At 42.4% G+C, this 20,377-nt stretch overlaps 1 protein-coding gene across 1 annotated transcript in view; it reads left to right on the top strand.

The window, feature by feature from the left end:
* DCAF12 (DDB1 and CUL4 associated factor 12) overlaps window positions 1-19,427 on the top strand; it is a 40,842-nt gene extending 21,415 nt beyond the window's left edge. The window contains exons 3-9 of the mRNA XM_032634903.1: window positions 1,570-1,776; window positions 2,857-2,917; window positions 12,031-12,224; window positions 13,210-13,275; window positions 14,664-14,826; window positions 16,629-16,807; window positions 17,331-19,427. Of these exons, the coding sequence (XP_032490794.1) occupies window positions 1,570-1,776; window positions 2,857-2,917; window positions 12,031-12,224; window positions 13,210-13,275; window positions 14,664-14,826; window positions 16,629-16,807; window positions 17,331-17,489 (1,029 nt within the window). The 3' untranslated portion in view covers window positions 17,490-19,427. The remainder of the gene's footprint in view (window positions 1-1,569; window positions 1,777-2,856; window positions 2,918-12,030; window positions 12,225-13,209; window positions 13,276-14,663; window positions 14,827-16,628; window positions 16,808-17,330) is intronic.
* Window positions 19,428-20,377: the final 950 nt, after the last annotated feature.

Here is a 20,377-nt window from a genome sequence, read left to right as displayed (position 1 = left end):
TATTTCTAGCATCTAGAACAATTATTGTCATTTAGTTGGTGCTGAATCAGTGAGTGAATAAATGAATCATTGAATCACATAAAGAGTTTAATAATAATAGACTCCAGGGACTTCCCTGGTGGCGCAGTGGTTAAGACTCTGCACTCCCAATGCAGGGGGCCTGGGTTCAATCCCTAGTAAGGGAACTAGATCCCACATGCATGCCGCAACTAAGAGTTCATGTGCCACAGCTAAGGAACCCGCCTGCCACAACTAAGGAGCTCATGTGCCGCAACTAAGGAGCCTGCGAGCCACAACTAAGGAGCTGCCTGCCACAACTAAGACCCAGCACACCCTAAAAAGTAAATATTAAAAAAAAAAAAAAGACTCCACTGGGAATGCCCTTTGTCTAAGACTGATCTTTTCCATAAAGTATTTCTCTGAATTGAATTTTGGAGAGTGAAAAGGGGTTAGTTTGGTACAGAAGTGGATAAGAGCATTTCAGGCAGAAGCAGCAGCATGAGCAAAGGCATGGTGGCACAAAACAGAATGTGTGTGTGATAGATAAGCAGTGAGATGAATATCTCTTACCTTGTCCTGTCTCAGGTCACTCTTGCAAATGTGGTAATGTTTATAGGTATGTCTAATAGTGGTTTTGACTTGTTTTGTTTATAAGCTTCTGTGCATGGTTAGATAAGAATTAGTTACATAGGGACTTCCCTGGTGGTCCAGTGGTAAAGAATCCACCTTCTCCACTGCAATGAGAAGCCCGCGCACTGCAATGAAGAGCCCCCACTCACCGCAACTAGAGAAAGCCCGCACTCAGCAAGGAAGACCCAATGCAGTCAAAAATAAAATAAATAAAAATTTTTAAAAAATCTTTAAAAAACAAAACAGAAAAAGAATCCACCTTCTAATGCAGGGGACACAGGTTTGATCCCTGCTCGGGAAACTAAGATCCCACGTGCCACAGGGCAACTAAGCCTGTATGCCACATCTAGCAAGCTCACGCGCCTCAACGAGAGAGCCCACGTGCCACAAACTACAGAGCCCATGTGCTCTGGAGCCCACTCGCCACAACTAGAGAGAAACCCAAGCAGACCATGCTCCATGACGAAAAGATCTGGCATGATTCAACAAGGATCCTGTGTCCCGCAACTAAGACCCAACACAGCCAAAAAAAAAAAAATTAAGGAAAATAAAGAAATAAAATAAATAAAAAAGAGTTTTTTATTTTTTAAATAAAGAAAAAAAAAAAAAAAAGAGTTATATAAAATATGCTTGAACTGGTAGAAAACCTTTCATCAGGTTCATTAGATCCATAATCCTCTTTGAATCCCAGGCAGAATTTACTTCTTCCTCTCTGTTTATGTAGCATATTATATCTATCTATGTTATGTTTTCTTATTTACATGTTTCATTTGACTAGTGTCTCCCTGACCATGCGTTTAATAATGCCCAGGGTCTAACGTAGTAGACATTAATTAAATGTTTGATGGGTAACTGAGTGAATGAATGGATGTTTGTACCCAGCGTTAGCCACACTGAAGAGAAACTGCGTTCAGCTTCTTTATCCCTTTTGTCTTGTAGCTGTTTGTAGTGGATGTCCAGACAAGCCAGATCACCAAGATCCCCATTCTGAAGGACCGGGAGCCCGGCGGTGTGACACAGCAGGGCTGTGGTATCCATGCTATCGAGCTGAATCCCTCTAGAACACTGTTAGCCACCGGAGGAGACAACCCCAACAGCCTTGCTGTCTACCGGCTGCCTACACTAGATCCTGTGTGTGTGGGAGATGTAAGTCTCCCCAATAATTGTAGATAGAGGTAGCCTTGTTTTTTAACAGAGCCCAGTCCTCATCCCACAAACCCCCCAGGAAGGGACAGTTTCCTCTAGACTTCTGCGGACTTGGGTTGGGGGTGCGTAATGGTGAGGTATGGGGGTGGAGATTTCAGAGTTGGTATTCCACTCACCACAGGGAGTATCAGATATGTTGGCAGAGGGTATGTTTGATAAAGAGGCGAGCAGTACACCTCAGAGGCCATGAGCGGTGGGTTGGTGTTTGAGTCTACACCACAGTGGTTACACATCTCCTACTGCCCATAGTCAGAAGGGTTTATTAAGTTATTCATTCAGCAACTATTTTTTGACCCTTCTATGGCCGGTCATTGTTTCAGACACTGGGGACATAGCAGTGAATAAAACAGACAAAGCCCCTACCCTCTTGAAGCCTGCACTCAAGTGAAGGGAGGCATATAAACCAACAAAAATGTACCAGCAGTATGTCAGAGTGTGATGAGTGCCGTGGAGAAGAGTAAAGGCAGGCTAAAGGGAGAGAGCATGGTGGAGAATGCTATTTCAGGGGATAGTTGGGAGGGCCTCTTTGATAAGAATGACATTTGAGCAGGGAGACTTAAAGGAAATGAGGGTGCAAGACATGCTGATGTCTGGAGGAAGAGAGTACCAGACAGATGGAACAGCATAGAGGTCAGTTGTACCTATATTCTCCCAGGAAGCAAGGGGGGAGTGCAAGGAGGTGTGTTGGAGGGATGAGTAGTGGGTAATTGTGCGTAGGAACCACAAGTAGAACATCCAGAGATAGAATGCTAGAGCTGTGTGTCCACCGGCCATGTTTATTGTCCACAAGAATGCCAGTTTTATTCCAGCTTTGAGCTTCTCAAGACAGAAGTTAAAAGTTGTGGGATCATTCTATTTGGGTTGAAATCACCAGAGATTAGAATTGTAATTTTTACAAAGATATTTTCAGTCAGACTCGTAAACTTTTCAGGGGTGTACATTGTAATCCTTATTTTACTGATTTCTTTTTTTCCTTTTTGTTTTTTCTCTCTCTGTACCTGTCACTCCCTCCTCTTGAAGGATGGACACAAGGACTGGATCTTTTCCATTGCATGGATCAGTGACACTATGGCGGTATCTGGTAAAATTGCCCTTTTGTAGGGAGTTCTGGTGTGGCAGGGAGGGAGGGAAGCTAGAAGTTGAAGAAGGAGAGTAGTGTGATTAGAAATAGCCCAGTAAACCGACCATCAGTGAGGGGCCAGGAAACCTTGTTTCTAATACTCTTTCTCCTGACTTACCATGTGACCTTGGATAAGTCATTCCCCTTGTATATTCCTGATCTGCAAAGTACTAGCACAATTATTATTCATACTCTGCCTTGTTCCAAAGAGCCTGTGTATTAGCATGTTAGCCTCAACATTTTTGTGGGGCTTCACTGAGACAACAGTTGTGAAAGTGCTTTTGGAAAAGTTGGTGTGCTCTGCAAAGTATTAGGAGCAACTGTTACTTTCTGTACAACTATATAGTGTTGATAAAGCTATATAGGATTAGGGGAATTTCTCTCCCAGTGGTAGAACAGTCACTAAAAATACATGGAAATGAGTGTAGAGAAGATAACCTAGAGATACTCAAATGCTTTCTGAATACCCACAGCAGCCTAGAAAGTAGGCTCAGAGTGCCAACCAGTTTTGCTGGGTACGTATATGTAAAAATATAATCCCCCATTCCAGATTCCCAAATTTTAAAAAAAAATTGTAAGAGTTGCTAAATTAAGTACTTCATGTGTGTTATCTCATAGAATCCTCAGAACAGTCCTAGAAGGTTTGCATTATGAGCCTTATTTCACAAATGAGAAAATGTAGATTCTGAGAAATTATAATTTGCCAAAGGCTACACAGATGGTGAGAGATGGACTCAGGATCTGAATCCAGCTCTGAGTTCCAAGCCCATGCTTAGAACTGCTACGCACAAAGCTAAGGGAACGTAAATGTTTCTTCTTTGGATTCTTTGCAAGGCAATAGAAAGCAGCCAGGAGGGAAAATAAATCTAATGGACAAGCATAGTCACAGTTCAGAATTATTCAGTATTGGTTCAGAAGCTTTTGGATTCCCTGTCATTTGTCTCCCCAAGAAATGAGAGCTCCTTGAAGGCAAAGGCTGAATCATGTCACCTCTATAGGGACTGTCTGTATGACAGTAACTTGCACTAAGTGTGATTGTTAGGAGCCAGGATGTGGCTTTTTCTGGGAGCTTCCCTTCTCTTTTTTCATATAGGCTGTGAGTATTCTATGTTTTCAGGCTGATAGCTTCCAAGTCTACATTTTGTGAACAGTATAGCAGGTTTTAAGAATATTGGCTCTAAAACAGGAACAGACTCACAGACATAGAATACAAAGCTGTGGTTACCAAAGGGGAGAGGGAGGGGGGAGGGACAAATTAGGATTATGGGATTAACCAATATAAACTACTGTATGTAAAATAGATTAGCAACAAGGATATACCGTATAGCAGGGGTCCCCAACCCCCAGACCGCGGACTGCTACCGGTCCATGGCCTGTTAGAAACTGGGCCACACAGCAGGAGGTGAGCTGCGGATGAGCGAGCAAAGCTTCATCTGCCGTTCCCCATCGCTCCCCAATGCTTGCATTACTGCCTGAACCATCTCCACTCCCCCACCCCCCAACCCCCCGGTCCATGGAAAAATTGTCTTCCGTGAAACCAGTCCCTAGTCCCAGCAGTTCGGGACTGCTGCACAGGGAATTATACCCAGTATCTTGTAATAACCTATAACGGAATGTAATCTGCAAAAATACTGAGTCACTTTGCTGTACACCTGAAACTAATGTAATATTGTAAATCAGCTATATTTCAATTTAAAAAGAAAAAAGAATATTGGCTCTGAGTGAAAGACCTATATTCTGAAAACTGTAAAACATTTATGAAGGAAATTGAAGATGATCCAAAGGAATGGAAAGATATCCCATGTTCTTGGATTGGAGGAATTAATATTGTTAAAATGTCTCTATTTCCCTAAGCAATCTACAGATTTAATGCCATCCTTATCAAAATACCCATGATGTTTTTCATAGAAGTAGAACAAACAATCCTAAAATCTATATGGAATCACAAAAGACCCCAAATTGCCAGAGCAATCTTGAGGAAAAAAAGAACAAAGCTAGAGATAGCATGCTCCCTGACTTCAGACTAAACGACAAAGCTTTGGTCATCAAAACAGCATGGTAAGACTTCCCTGGTGGCATAGTGGTTAAGAATCCACCTGCCAATGCAAGGGACACGGGTTTGAGCCCTGGTCCGGGAAGATCTCACATGCTGCGGAGCAACTAGGCCCATGCACCACAACTGCCAAGCCTGCGGTCTAGAGCCCGCGTGCCAAGAGCCCATGCTCAGCAACAAGAGAAGCCACCGCAGTGAGGTGCCCATGTACCGCAGCGAAGAGCAGCCTCTGCTCGCCGCAACTAGAGAAAGCCTGCGTGCGGCAACGAAGACCCAACGCAGCCATAAAGTAGTTAATTAATTATTTTTTTTAAAAGCCCAGCATGGTACTGGAACAAAAAGAGACATATAGATCCATGGGACAGAACAGAGAGCCCAGAAGTAAACCCACACACTTCTGGTCAATAAATCTATGACAAAGAATATACTATGGAGAAAAAACAGTCTCCAGTGAAGAGCGGTGCTGGAAAAACTGGACAGCTACATGTAAAAGAGTGAAATTAGAACATTTTCTCACACCAATATGCAAAACTAACAAAATGATTTAAAGACCTAAATGGAAGACTGGAAACCATAAAACTCCTAGAAGAAAGCATAGGCAGAACACTCTTTGACATAAATTGTAGCAATATTTTTCATCTCTCCTAAGGCAAAAGAAACGAGCAAAATTAAGCAAATGGGACCTAATTAAACTTAAAAGCTTTTGCATAGCAAAGGAAACCATCAACAGAACAGAAAGACAACCTATGGAATGGGAGAAAATGTTTGCAAATGATATGACCAATAAGGGTTATCCAAAATATATAAACAGCTCATACAACTCAATATAAAAAAATAAACAACCCAATTAAAAATTGGGCAGAAACCCTGGATAGACATTTTTCCAAAGAAGATATACACTGGCCAACAGGCACATGAGGAAATGCTCAAAATTGCTAATCATCAGAGAAATGCAAATCAAAACCACAGTGAGATAATAATCACTTCACACCTGTCAGAATGGCTGTCATCAAAAAGTCTTCAAATGTTGGTGAGGATGTGGAGGAAAGGGAACCTAGTACACTGCTGGTAGGAATGTAAATTGGTGTGGCCATTATGAAAAAAAGTATAAATGTTCCTCAAAAAACTAAAAATAGGGACTTCCCTGGTGGTCTGGTGGTTAAGAATCTGCCTTCGTTAAGAATCTGCCTTCCAATGCAGGGGACGTGGGTTCGATCCCTGGTCAGGGAACTAAGATCCCACATGCTTCAGGGCAGCTAAGCCTGCATGCCACAACTACTGAGCCCTCACACTCTAGAGCCCATGCGCCACAACTAGAGAGCCTGTGCGCCACAACTACTGAGCCCATGTGCCACAACTAGAGAGAGGCCCGTGTGCCACAACGAAAGATCCCATATGCCGCACCAAAGATCCCATGTGCCGCAACTAAGACCCAACGCAGCCAAATAAATAAATATTTTTTTCAATTTAAAAAAATTGAAAAAAACCCCTAAAAGTAGGACTACTATATGATCCAGCAATTCTACAGCTAGATATATATTTAAAGAAAATGAAAACCCTAATTCGTAAAAATACACACACCCCAGTATTCTTAGTAGCATCATATGTAATAGTCAAGATATGGAAGCAACCTATGTGTCTTATCAACAGATGAATGGATAAAGAAGATGTGTTAAATATATACAATGGAATATTACTCAGCCATTAAAAAGAATGAAATAATGCCATTTGCAGCAACATGGATGGACCTGGAGATTATCATCCTAAGTGAAGTAAGTCAGACAGAGAAAGACAAATATCATATGATATTGCTTACATGTGGAATATAAAAAAAAAAACAACAAAAGTTCATACAAATGAACTTACTTACAAAACAGAAACAGACTCACAAACTTAGAGAATGAACTTATGGTTACCAGCAGGGAGGGATAGATTGGGAGTTTGGGATTGACATGTACACACTGCTATGTTTAAAATAGATAACCAGGGAATTCCCTGGTGGTCCAGTTGTTAGGACTCTGTGGTTTCACTGCAGAGGGTGCAGGTTCAATCCCTGGTCAGGGAACTAAGATCCCACAAGCCACGTGGCGTGGCCATAAAAAAATAAAATAGAAAAATAAAATAGATAACCAACAAGAACCTACTGTATAGCACAGGGAACTCTGCTCAACATTCTGTAATAACCTAAATGGGAAAAGAATTTGAAAGAGAATAGATACATGTATATGTATAACTGAATCACTTTGCTGTACACCTGAAACTAACATACTATTGTTAGTCAACTATACTCCAATATGAAATAAAAGTTTTTTTAAAAGATGTGGTATATATACACAATGGACTATTACTCAGCCATTAAAAAAGAATGAAAGTCTGCCATTTGCAACAACGTGGATGAACCTAGGGGGTATTATGCTTAGTGAAATAAGTCAGAGAAAGACAAACACTTTACTACTTATATGTGGAATCAAAAAAATAAATAAAATGAATGTATATAACAAAACAAACAAATTCACAGATAAAGAGAACAAGCTAGTGGTTACCAGGGCGGAGAGGGAGGGGGCAAGATAGAAGTATAGAATTAAGAGATACAAAGTACTATGTATAAAATAAGCAACAGGGCTTCCCTGGTGGCGCAGTGGTTAAGCATCCGCTTGCCAATGCAGGGGACACGGGTTCAAGCCCTGGTTCGGGAAGATCCCACATGCCGCAGAGCAACTAAGCCCGTGTGCCACAACTACTGAGCGTGTGCTCTAGAACCTGTGAGCCACAACTACTGAAGCCTGTGCACCTAGAGCCTATGCTCTGCAACAAGAGAAGCCACCGCAATGAGAAGCCTGCGCACTGCAACGAAGAGTAGTCCCTGCTCGCCGCAACTGGAGAAAGCCCACGTGCAGCAATGAAGACCCAACGCAGCCAAAAGTAAAATAAATAAATTTATAAAAAATAAAATAAGCAACAAGGATATATTGTATGGCACAGGGAAATATGGTCATTATTTTATAATAACCTTAAATAGAGTATAAAAATAATGCATCACTGTGCTGTACACCTGAAACTAATATTATATTGTAAGTGAATTATACTTTAATGAAAAATTAAAATCTAAATGTTCGTGATAATTCTCATCTTCTACTGAGACTTTAATTATGATAATATAGAATACACCTTCCTTATAAACTGTAGAATCACTATAAATCAACATACACAACAAAAATCCTTCCATCGATGTTCCTAATATATAATTTTGCCATCTAAATTGAGGAAATATAGCTTTGTAAAAGTACTAATCTTCAAATGCTCTGTTCTCCAAATTGTTAAATGTTGAAAGAAGCTGTGTTTCAGTTTCCTAATCATCAAAGTAAGTTAGTACACTTCCCTACCTTAGTGATGGAGTTGCTGTGTGACATACTGTTGACAATTATGGAAGACGGTAAAAACACAGTATACATTTTATTTATTAATTTTTTAAAAATCCTCCCAGCTCAACCTTCCCATTTGTTCAAAGGCAGAACAACCACAGTGAAAGAAGCCCAGGAAGTGTTAGCTACTGATCTGTGCCGTCTTTTTTTTTTTTTTAATATTTATTTATTGGCTGTGTCGGATCTTAGTTGAGGCACACGGGATCTTTCGTTGGCGCGCGGGCCTCTCAGCAGTTACAGCACGTGGGCTCTCTAGTGGCGCAAGAGCTCTAGAGCGCCCGGGTTTAGTTGCCCTGCGGCATGTGGGATCTTAGTTCCCCGATCAGGGATCGAACCTGCGTCCCCTGCATTGGAAGGCAGATTCTTAACCACTGGCTCACCAGGGAAGTCCCCTGTATATATTTTAAAACTAATGTGTGCAGAGACAATTAACGAGGAGCCCAGTTTGGAGGAGTGTTATACTATACAAAGATTGAGAAACTGCCTCAAAGTTTTGCAGTAAGCAGCTCAGTTGGAAATAGTTCTAACGTTCAGCTGTGCAGGAGGGCAGGAGACAGTGTTTCTCTTGGGGAGTTCCCTGGCGCTCCAGTGGTTAGGACTCCATGCTTCCACTGTAGGGGGCCTGGGTTCAATCCCTGGTCAGGGAACTAAGATCCCGCAAGCTGCATGGTACGGCCAAAAAAAAAAAAAGTTTCTTTTGAATTTTCAGTTCTGCTTTGTTCACATCCAAATCAGGAATTTCATACTCTGAGAGGTCACATCAGCAAGAAAGTCCAAATAGTTTTAAGTCAATGTAGATGTCTTGTTAAATTGGAAATAAACAAGGTTTTATTATTTATAAAAAAGTGTTTGATGTACCATTAACAGTAGTTTTTGCTGCATTTAAAAAAAAAAGAGTATTGGCTCTGATAATAAAGATCTGAATTTGAATCCTGGTCTTACCACTTATTAGCATAGAGGGCAAGTTATTTAAGGCTTTTGAGACTTGGATTTCCTCATTTGTAACATGGATAATGATTATATATACTTCACAGGGTCATTGGGAAGATCAGATGAGGTAGTGCTTAGTGGCTGCCATATTGAAAATGCTCAATACTTGTTAACCAGTGTTAATGTTCAGACTTGATGATGAGCATCAACCCCTGAACATTCCCCTCAAATTCAGTGTATTCAAACTCATCATCTCCCTTCCAGGACCTCACCTCCCCCTGCCATTGACATATATTCGTAAATTCTCCTACCTTCCACCTAGGTGCACAGCCAGAGAACTAAGACTCTTCAATCTCCTTAGATTACCAAGCCATGTTGATTCTGTTTTCTAAAATATCTCTTCTATCTATCAATTTCTTTTCTATCTTGTCTACTTGAGTGCTCATCGTCTATCTTTTGAATTACCCCAATGTCCTTCCATATTTTCTCTCTGCCTCTAGTCTTGTCTCCTCCAATCTAATCTTCATGTTGCTGCCAGATTAGTTCTTAAAATAATTTTTTCTTTACTGTAAAAGTAATACATGTTTATTGTAAGAATGTTTTAAAATTCAAATAAACAAAAAAGGAAAGAATTACCCACACAGTTTGTGCCCAGAGATAGTCACTGTTAACAATTTGAAATCAATCCTGCTAGTCTTTTTTCAGTACATATTTGAGTTGTTAAAATGGGATTATCAGTAGGTTAAAATGGGATCATATAGAGGGATGGATATATGTATAGATATATGATATGCCGAATATAAGAAAATGTTGATAGTAGACTATAGGTGTAAGTATACAATTCATTGTAAAATCTTTCAACATTTCAATATGCTTGAAATTTTTCATAATAAAACTTGTATAGTTTTATTTTTTTAATTTGTATTATAAACCGTACGTAGTTCTCTAGATGTGCCCTTCACTCTCTGGCCTTTTCTAGATTTCACACATGATGAGCCCTCTACTTTGAACCTTTGTCCCCAAACCTTATGATACAAACAAGTTGGATGATATTTATCCCATGTTAGACAATTTTTACCGTGAACTATTCAGGAGATTTGCAGTGTGAGAAGGGCACCTTCTGGTCTCAAAGGAGTGTTGGCAGATAATGCTACTGGACAGGAATTTTTTTTTTTTTTTTTTTAACATCTTTATTGGGGTATAATTGCTTTACAATGATGTGTTAGTTTCTGATTTATAACAAAGTGAATCAGCTATACATATACATGTGCTCCCATGTGTCTTCCCCCTTGCGTCTCCCTCCCTCCCACTCTCCCCCTCCCACCCCTTGGACAGGAATTTGAAAACATTTTTTTAATTGGTTATTTTATTTTATTTTTTATTTATTTTTGGCTGAGTTGGGTCTTTGTTGCTGGGTGTGGGCTTTCTCTAGTTGTGGGAGCGGGGGCTACTCTTCGTTGTGGTGCGCTGGCTTCTCATTGCAGTGGCTTCTCTTGTTGCGGAGCATGGGCTCTAGGCTTGCGGGCTTCAGTAGTTGAGGCTCACGGGCTCTAGAGCGCAGGCTCAGTAGTTGTGGCGCACGGGCTTAGTTGCTCCGCGGCATGTGGGATCTTCCCAGACCAGGGCTGAAACCCGTGTCCTCTGCATTGGCAGGCGGATTCTTAACTACTGCACCATCAGGGAAGCTCTCTTTATTGGTTCTTGATATACTGTTTTATGACTATACCACAGACTTGTTTTTAAGTGCTTCATTATGTTCCCTAAGGATAACTTTATGTTTTTAAGCATTCATCTTAATGTAGAACAGTCATTCTTAAGGCATTTTGTTTTAATTTATTTTATTTTATTTATTTTTGGCTGTGTTGGGTCTTCGTTGCGGTGCGCGGGCTTCTCACTGCGGTGGCTTCTCTTGTTGAGGAGCACGGACTCTAGGCGCACGGGCTTCAGTAGTTGCAGCACGCGGGCTCCATTGTTGTGGCTCACGGGCTCTAGAGTGCAGGCTCAGTAGTTGTGGCGCACGGGCTTAGTTGCTCCGCGGCATGTGGGATCTTCCTGGACCAGGGCTCGAACCCATGTCCCCTGCATTGACAGGCAGATTCTTAACCACTGCACCACCAGGGAAGCCCAGAACAGTCATTCTTAATTCAGGGATTATGGTTTCTTCAAGAGGCCCATGAAGCTTCCTGAAACTGAGTGTGCAAGGTAGGTTTTTTGTGTATTTTTCTAGAGAAAGGGGTCTTTAACATTCCTAAGTCTGTCAGAAGGGTACATGACTCAGAAAATATTAAGCATCACTGATCTAGAGTGGAAGTTCCCAAACCCTGTTGCCTAGTAGAAATCACCTATGCATGCATGCCCAAGTGACCTAAGCATTTGGCTTGGAAAATTACTGAGCTTTATCAAATGTATTCTCTCTTTTCAAAAGTCCCACCAACTATGTTACACTTAAAGGTTATATTTTAACTCCTACACCTCAGTTGAATCATCCTCTTGGTGTAGCTATTAAAATACATACTGCTTTCTGTTTTGGTGTGGGCCACCTGGCCAGGCTTCAGCACGTATGAGCATGGTGCACAAAGAGCTAGACTAAGAAATCCCATTTGGCTTCTGTGGGACTGTCTCATGGAAAGTTGGATATGTCTGACATCTGTGGTTTCCTTGCCCTACAGGCTCACGCGATGGTTCTATGGGACTCTGGGAGGTGACAGATGATGTGTTAACCAAAAGTGATGCAAGGCACAATGTGTCACAGGTCCCTGTGTATGCTCACATCACTCACAAGGCCTTAAAGGACATCCCCAAGGAGGACACAAACCCTGACAACTGCAAGGTCCGAGCTCTGGCCTTCAACAACAAGAACAAGGTATGAGCTTGCCAAAGGTTCCCTGAAGCCTGTTCCTCTTGCTTCAGCTTCTTGGCTTATGTCTTGGGAGGTGCACTGTCCTTCTCCTTCTCCTTCCCCAAGTCAGAGCTTACTACATAACTCAGTTCTGAGCCCACAGAGCATCTCTTGAAGGCTGAGGGATGCTTAGTTATAATCTCTCTCTGAGAAAGATTATAACTGAAATTATGATAGCCACCCCTTGCATTGAGTATTCTCTGGATGGTTCATATCTGTTAGCCTCTCAGAGTTTCCCCAGGGCCATTCTGATTTGACTGTCTCTCATTTGCACGTGATCCTGCCGGTCCTCTATTTTGGGTGTGATTTTCCTACATGCAGTCACTTTCTTCTCTCTTGTATTCAGTTTCTTTTCATTCTTTACTGCCTCTTCTCAACACTGCCATCAAGTCTTAACTTAATCATTTGAGTCAGATCTGAAACTGCTGGGCTATTAAGTAGAGTGTTAGTATGGAGACCCAGAGCCAGAAGAGAAGAAAGGCTCTTTTCCCAAAATTTGAATCGGGCCACAATTTGAGGGGTAGTTCCCTTAGCCGCCTCCTATCTCTCATCCATGTTTATGAGTTAGGGGTAGACTTATCTCTCCCAGCTTAGACCCTCTACTTATAGAAGCTCTCACACTGAGACTTACAAAACTGTCTTTCATGTGCATGCTCTGCTCTAACTATCAAACAGGATGTCATGTGTATGATTGTATAGTATGGGCTTTTTTAACCGTGGGTGTCTATGTTCAAACCAGGACTTGCTTCTTGGGTTCTGTCAAGAAGCAGCCTTGCTTTAATATGCTGTACAGTTGCATTTTATAGGGTAAGATGATGGGCTGATAATCCCTGGCACCATCATAGGATAGGAGTGAGTAATGGGAGGACCCCAACCTGCAGGGTCTTCCCCTGCTTACTGTTATATATTAGTTGCTGTGAGTATAACCTGTTTTTCATTGCTTTTGCAGGAATTGGGAGCAGTATCTCTGGATGGCTACTTTCATCTCTGGAAGGCTGAAAACACACTGTCTAAGGTATGATGAACATGACTTAGTAGTTTCACCTTATAGTTAAAATACTTTAATCCTCCCTAAACTTTTTCATTCTTGTCTAAAGCACGAATTCTCCAAGGATCTGGGCATGTGATTGCATAGTGCATGAAATTCTGAGTCTGGCCTGCCCCTCTTAAAAGTTTTTTAAAGAAGTCAGAGGGAGCCCAGCAGAAACTATGTTATCAGTTGATCGGAGTAACATGTACAGGATAATCTACGCATTTCCATTACCCAACAATAAGAGATCTGTCTATTTCCTGTGAAATAATTAATATAGAACAACTTACAGCAATTTCATGACAGGGATACTGGCAAACTGAGTAAATTTTTATGCTCTTCAGAGAAGGTGAAAATGACTGATTAAACTAATGTCCAGAACTGGAAAAAAAAAAAAAAAAAGAGGGGGTGATTCTTTCACATTGCAAAGACTTGCTGAGAGACTCCTTTAACTAGCAGTCTTCCAATCCACAGTGCATTTAAGTATTTGCTTATGGATTATTGACTATTTGCAATATTGTGAGGGCAGGAAAAACCTAAATGTTAGGAGCCATTGGCAACCGAAGATCAATTAAACTAAGATTAATCATCTCTAAAATAATCATGTAAGGTATGGATTTAATTTACAGTATTTGCAAGCACCTTTTACCTAAAGTTAAACCTACCCGTGGATCGTTTGTCCTCTTCTTATTCCAGAGGCCTTTGCTGCTTATAACTTCTATGATAGACTCTTTTTCAAGAGGAAGCAGAGCTCCAGGAATTATTGATTTCCTTCGTGTCACAGCAGCCTTTGAGCTCCACTGGCCTTGCTTGGTCCCTTACGTGCAGTAGCCACTGAGGATTGGCTAAATGACAAGGATCCAGGGTTAAGGCTGATTGGGGTTACCTGGGGTTGAGCAGTCCCACGAGTGTGCTTTCTATAGTGTACAACTCCCATACAGTTGGGGAGTTAGGCTGAGGGTAGCCAGAAATCAGCCCCTTTACCTGAAGATCAGTGAGAAGGGTAGTGGCTCTTCCCAGCAGAGAGAACAGAGTGGGACCTTGGCTTTAGTGCCCTGGGGTTATCCCTGGAAACAGCCTGTGGCTTTTGGCCTTTCTCTCTGCTTCTGATTATTTAATTTGAGCTTGACCTTTTTCCCTAACTGGTCCTCTTCAGTACCTAGATCTTGTTTAGTATCATCATTCTTTCTTTCTCTTACATACGTAGGGGTGGAGCAGGATGTTATTTCCTTAATTGGTACATGTCTTTTTGTCTGTGACTTTGTTTGTCTGGTATATGAGGAAAGCCCACAGAGGTGGGCATCTAAGAACAATGCCCTGCCGTGTGCTTTCCGGTAATGCCATAGGTGCATCTCTTCTCTCTCTGTTTTCAGCTCCTCTCCACCAAACTGCCATATTGCCGTGAGAATGTGTGCCTGGCCTATGGTAGTGAGTGGTCAGTGTATGCAGTGGGCTCCCAAGCTCATGTCTCCTTCTTGGATCCACGGCAACCATCATACAACGTCAAGTCTGTCTGCTCCAGGGAGCGAGGCAGTGGTAAGAGGCCCCCATGTGCCCCTCAGGCTTACAGCTGCGTTGTGAATGGGTTTTGACCTTCAGTTTCAATATTGGTTTCCAAACAAATATAGTGATCTTTATGGAACCTGGTGGAGGTGTTTGGTGACACAGAGGGGAGATTGAATACCTGCATATGGCAGCAAAGCTTCGCACACCACACACAAACGTGTGGCCACAGAAGCCTTTGATGGAAACCAATAGTCAGCGTATTGGTGGTTTCCTTGTTCCTCCACAGAGCCCTACTCCTTGTGGTAGTTTTTTGCTGGGCCCCTACCTGAACTATAAAATTCTTTTATGCTAAGTTATGATGTGGTGGGGTGAGGAGGATTTTACAGAGGGGCATGAGGAAACTTTTGGGGGTGATAAATATGTTATTTTGATTGTGGTGGTGGTGTCATGGATATATACATATATTAAAACTTCAAATTGTATACCTTGAATATGTGCAGTGTATTCTATGTCAATTATACCTCAATAAAGCTGAAGAAAATTTTCAGTTTAGTTCTTACCCACTGGGTGAATTAGGCTTCAGGCCCCCCCGCCTCCCAATCTTTAATAGCATATTCTCTCTGAGGGCACCCTCATTCTTCATTGAGGAATAAAAAGAGACTTACATTTGTACTGTACTTTAAGATTTCAGAATACCTTTGTCTGACATCTCATTTCATCTTACCAAGGACCCTGTGGGAAGCAGTTTACACCCTATTTTGTAGATGAGGAGACTGAGACCCAGATTGGTTAAATAACTTGCCAAACACCACACAGGTTGGTGGGGGAACAGCCAGGGACCAGAATCCAGGTTGTCCAACTTAACAAAGTGTGTTTCCTTCTTCGTCTGACATTGTCCCCCTTCTCATGCAAAAATGTGGCTACGTTATCCTGGGAGTCCTAAAAGGCACAGTATCTTCTCTTTCAAGTAGTATTTATTTTCGTGTAGATGCTGCACTTCTGGCCATTGTTTTAGATTTGTTTTCAGTTATTCTTGAAATACATTTCAGAACAGAGAGAATAATGTGTGTAAGGAAAGTAGTAAGGGAAAGAATAAATAATCTTGGCCGGAATGATGTCTGCGATGAAGTTTTAAGAGATTTTGGTTACTGTTACAGGAGTAGCTTGCAAACCTAATAAGGAAATACTGATTTCACAAATATTAGTGAGCACCTCTTTTGTACTTAGAGACATCTTCACATCCCATGCACTTATCTGATCCACAGATGCAGCAGATGTATTTTCCCTGTGACCCAAAGTGATCAGGTGACTTGTCTTAAATTCACAGTGAGAGACAGTGCACCTTTGAGTGCTTCAGTTCTAGGCTGTTTGCCACTCTCATAACACACTTAATACCAGATAAAGACCTCTTGCAGTGCCATGGTAGTGGTTTTAGGTCAAATACAAGAAAGTCCTTGTTAATGTAATGATTTGTAAATATGCAGATTACCCTCAGTTTCAGTACGGGTTGGAAACATATAATGGAGAAGAACTTAGAGTTATGAAAGGTGACCTCAGAGTGAGTCGAGGGGAGGCAAGCAGGTTCAGGGCATACTTACGGTCTTGGGCCCAAAGCATCTTGGGCATCATCAGGCATTTGGTACTTCTGAGGCTTATGGGAAGGTTCCTGTTAGTGTGTGGATGAGCAGTGTGGCATCGGGGTTCTCTGGCTTGTGCGTGAGCTAGGTCTGCCTTGGGAAAGGCGCTGTGGTATTTAGGGGTGCCATGTGAACTCAGTGTCAGAGAAGTTCCGGCTAGCAGACCTGATTGCCCTTTACTTTTCTCTCTCTCAGGTATCCGGTCAGTGAGCTTCTATGAGCACATCATCACTGTGGGCACAGGGCAGGGCTCCCTGCTTTTCTATGACATCCGAGCTCAGAGGTTCCTGGAAGAGAGGCTCTCAGCTTGTTATGGGTCCAAGCCCAGACTAGCAGGGGAGAATCTGAAACTAACAACTGGCAGAGGCTGGCTGGTGAGTAAGCCCATGCCTCACATGGTTACTGGACAGTGACGGAAAAGTTGTATTCACTCTACCCACCCACTCCCACCCCCACTGACACACCACCTACCACATAGTTTTTCACTAGTAAGAGACACTCCTTGGAGCAGAGAAAGGCACTTTCCCTTGGTTTTGTTTTTGTGTCTGCATGTCTGTGGGAAAACAGGCCCAGTAAGACACACCGGTTGGCCCAGAATAACCCCCAGGTGATAATACAGCTGGAAGGAGAGGAACCTCCCACTGAGGCTGCCAGTGAATTATGAAAGCATTTGGTTCCAGCAGTCCTGAGAAGACCTTCAGTTTGTGTAGCAATTCTTCAGCCTGCTTGGCTCCTCCCTAATGTTCATTTGGAAAAATGGGGCTCCAGCTCCCCTGAGCACCAGTCTCCTGTATAGATATAGGACCCTCTCCTCTTAAGGAGCCCAGAAAGCATTCTTGTCCCTTCTTTCCCTTTTCTGCCCCACGGCGAGTGCTCAGAGTCTCTTATTTCCCACAGAATCATGACGAAACCTGGAGGAGTTACTTTTCGGACACTGATTCCTTCCCCAACGCTGTCTACACACACTGCTACGACTCGTCTGGAACGAAGCTCTTCGTGGCAGGAGGACCCCTCCCTTCAGGACTCCATGGAAACTACGCTGGGCTCTGGAGTTAACGCCAACTAAGTCTCTCCCAGAATGCACAGAAATTCACTAATTTCCATCCTCAGTTTCCATTTCTTATTTTGATTTTTTTCCAGTGGTGTGAGTCCCTCATATTTTAGTGGGAACGCCAGAGTTTGCCTATGGTTTAGGCACTTGACAGGAAGAACCTCTGTACAGAAATATAAAGGGTTTTCTCTTTTTTTTTTCCTTTTTTCCCTTTTGGTAAGCAGAATTTTACTTTACTATCTTTTTTCTTTCTGGCTTCTCAATCAGACATTGTTAATTCCTGTTTATATTTTTTCTTTAAGTGACACACAGTCTCCCCTCTGGCTTCTTTAGGTTGACATAGTCATTCTCACCCTTACTTCACTCTTGAGAGGTGGGGCTCCTTTATAATTATATGGTTGCTGTCAGACTTTCTGTGAAAGTTTGGGGGCTGTGTGTGTGTGTGTGTGTGAGTGAGAACTTGTGTGCCTGCGAGTACCGTTTGTCACTGAAATTATCTGGAGTGAGGATTACTGTAATTAAAATATTTATAAAAGAAACAACTATATTCACAGAGTCCAGCTTTGGGACTAGTTTTTATCTTGTTTTGTAAAGTCTAACAACACTGATTATAGGAAGTAAAAATAGAAAGGAAAACAAATCACCAGTAGGAAACCCTTTGAGTTAGATTGAAGCTTCCTGGGGACTCATGCCAGGACTCCAAAGTAATCCATCTCCCACCTGCCTTCCCATCTGTGTGTCCCCCAGGTGAGAACATTTCTGTGTATGTGTCACTTCCACTTCAGTTTCCCATCTGGTTAAATCAATGACCACTCCCCCCAAAACATCAGGATCTCCATCCAAGATGCAGCTCTGGAGGCTACAGAAGCTTTGGTAGGACTTCGTAAAAAGAATCTACATCCAAACCTCCCTCTCCCTCCTCTCAAATAAGACCTGATCTGGTTTCTCAGGGGCCTGGAGCTGGGGGCCTCAAGTCTGCTAAAATTCACATACTCGGTCCCCTTGGCTTTGGGGAGAAACTTCTTTGCCCTTCTTCTAATCTCCCCAGTGGATTTTGCTTTTGTTTTCTAAATTGGGTTCAGTTCTGGAGGGTGGGGATGAACAGGGGATTTATCTGTGTGTAGTGAGTGCTTCCTGTGTGTAATGTTTGTTTTTCTTAGTACAGTGGAGCCACTCTGTTGGCTTAGCCCTGGGATGGCGATGAGGTGGCCTACAGCCAACAATGGTGTGCATGTAAAGCATCTATGTGGTTAGTAATTTGTTCCTCCCTTGAGCTGTCTGTTTAGTCTGAGGTTTTTAAACTTGCAGGCAACTGACCGTGATGTCCAGTTACTCCTTGCTTTTTATGCATCATGTTGCAGATAATAGCTGTTCCCACCCACAGACTCCTCCACCATTCTAAACACATACTCTGCTTCTGTCAGCAGCCCATTCTGGGGAAAGGAAGTCATATTCCTGCAGTCTGATTTCTAAGTTGCTTTCCCAGTTATCCCCCTCTGCTCTGGGAGTAAGTGGGGAGATTGAAAAAAAAGAGTGTCTTCTCCTTGGTGATGGGGGCTGGTGGGGAGGGGAGACAGCAGGTCCACCCTATCTTGCTGTGGTACAAGGCATACACCACAGGTTCTAGAATTCTCATCTTCTAACCTAGAGAAATAGGTGCTATAAAACAGGGAATTAAGCAAAATGCTGGATGCTACAGATCTTTTAATTGTCTTAATTTTTTTCTATTATTAAACTACAAGCTGTAGATTTCTAGTTCTCACAGAACTCATTTTAAACCTACTTGTATAAAAAAAAAATCTTAAGTAGGATGTTTTGTACTGTTGCCAGACCCTCTTCTGTGATGGGTAATGCATTTGATTGTTTGAGATTTTGTTTTTAAAAATGTAGCACTTGACTTTTTGCCAAGTAAAAAAAATAAATAAATCTTATTCCAATGCAAAGTTTGAGTATGTATAGCCAAGAGACAGCAGGAAAAAGGCCCCAAATGACTGGTTGGAAGGTCAGCTTGGGGTGGTTGGATTGCTTGGAGCAGAAGAACACAGGAGTTCCCTCTAGGGTAAAGGCAGGTCAAGGGCAAACACACAAACACTAAGACCTGCTTTTGCTCCTTGTCCCCAGCCCTGGCCCAAGATCAGTTGCTCTGGAGTCCAGTTGAGAGTGGGTATGCCCAGGGGAAGTCGTGCGGTACTTGGAGAGAAAAACAGACTGAAGATGAGGGAGCGTGCTAGTCCTTGCTCTGAATCACTGTGGATGTGAGCAACGTGACCAGCTCCTCTAACATAAACTAGGGTTGGTGATAGGCCCTGTCTGCTTCAGTGGAGGGGCCCTGAGAATGACTATGATAGTGCCCTGGGAACAGTATCATTTTTTTGAAGTTGGAACCATAGATCCTAGCTCTAAGAGAGGATGCAGTGTCCATAGTGAGTGATGCTCCTCCCGGAAGCTGTTTGGGGCTGTAGCTGAGAGAAAGGCAGACTGCTGAACCCTACCACTCTCCTCAGTCATCTCTGGGAGACCCATCAGGGCTGGGCCACAGAGCCAGGCAAGCTGAATACAGCTGCCCTTAGAGACTGATTCAGAATACGACTCATACAGGCACTTCCCTATATGATCAAAGGCTGCAAAACAGGAAGGGGGAGGTGAATGAGTTGAAGCAAGTGAGAGGGCTTCAGAGGGCTGTAGAGAAGAAGAGTTACATTTGGAAAAGGACTGGAATTGGCCTTTCCCAAAATGAGATTTTCAGAATCCCCAATCCATGGAACAGTAATTGGTGTTTGCAAAATGCTCCATGGTCAAATTATTTTTGGGAAATGCAGATTAAAACAGACATGCTTCTCACAGCCTGAGGTTTGGGGTTACCATGGGACTCATGTGCATGGAACATGCTCAG

The sequence above is a fragment of the Phocoena sinus genome, chromosome 6 (genome assembly GCF_008692025.1).
Source record: "Phocoena sinus isolate mPhoSin1 chromosome 6, mPhoSin1.pri, whole genome shotgun sequence".
NCBI classification, from domain to species: domain Eukaryota; kingdom Metazoa; phylum Chordata; class Mammalia; order Artiodactyla; family Phocoenidae; genus Phocoena; species Phocoena sinus.
The sequence above is the reverse complement of the archived record's forward strand: the minus strand, read 5'-3'. Positions and strand labels throughout refer to the sequence as shown.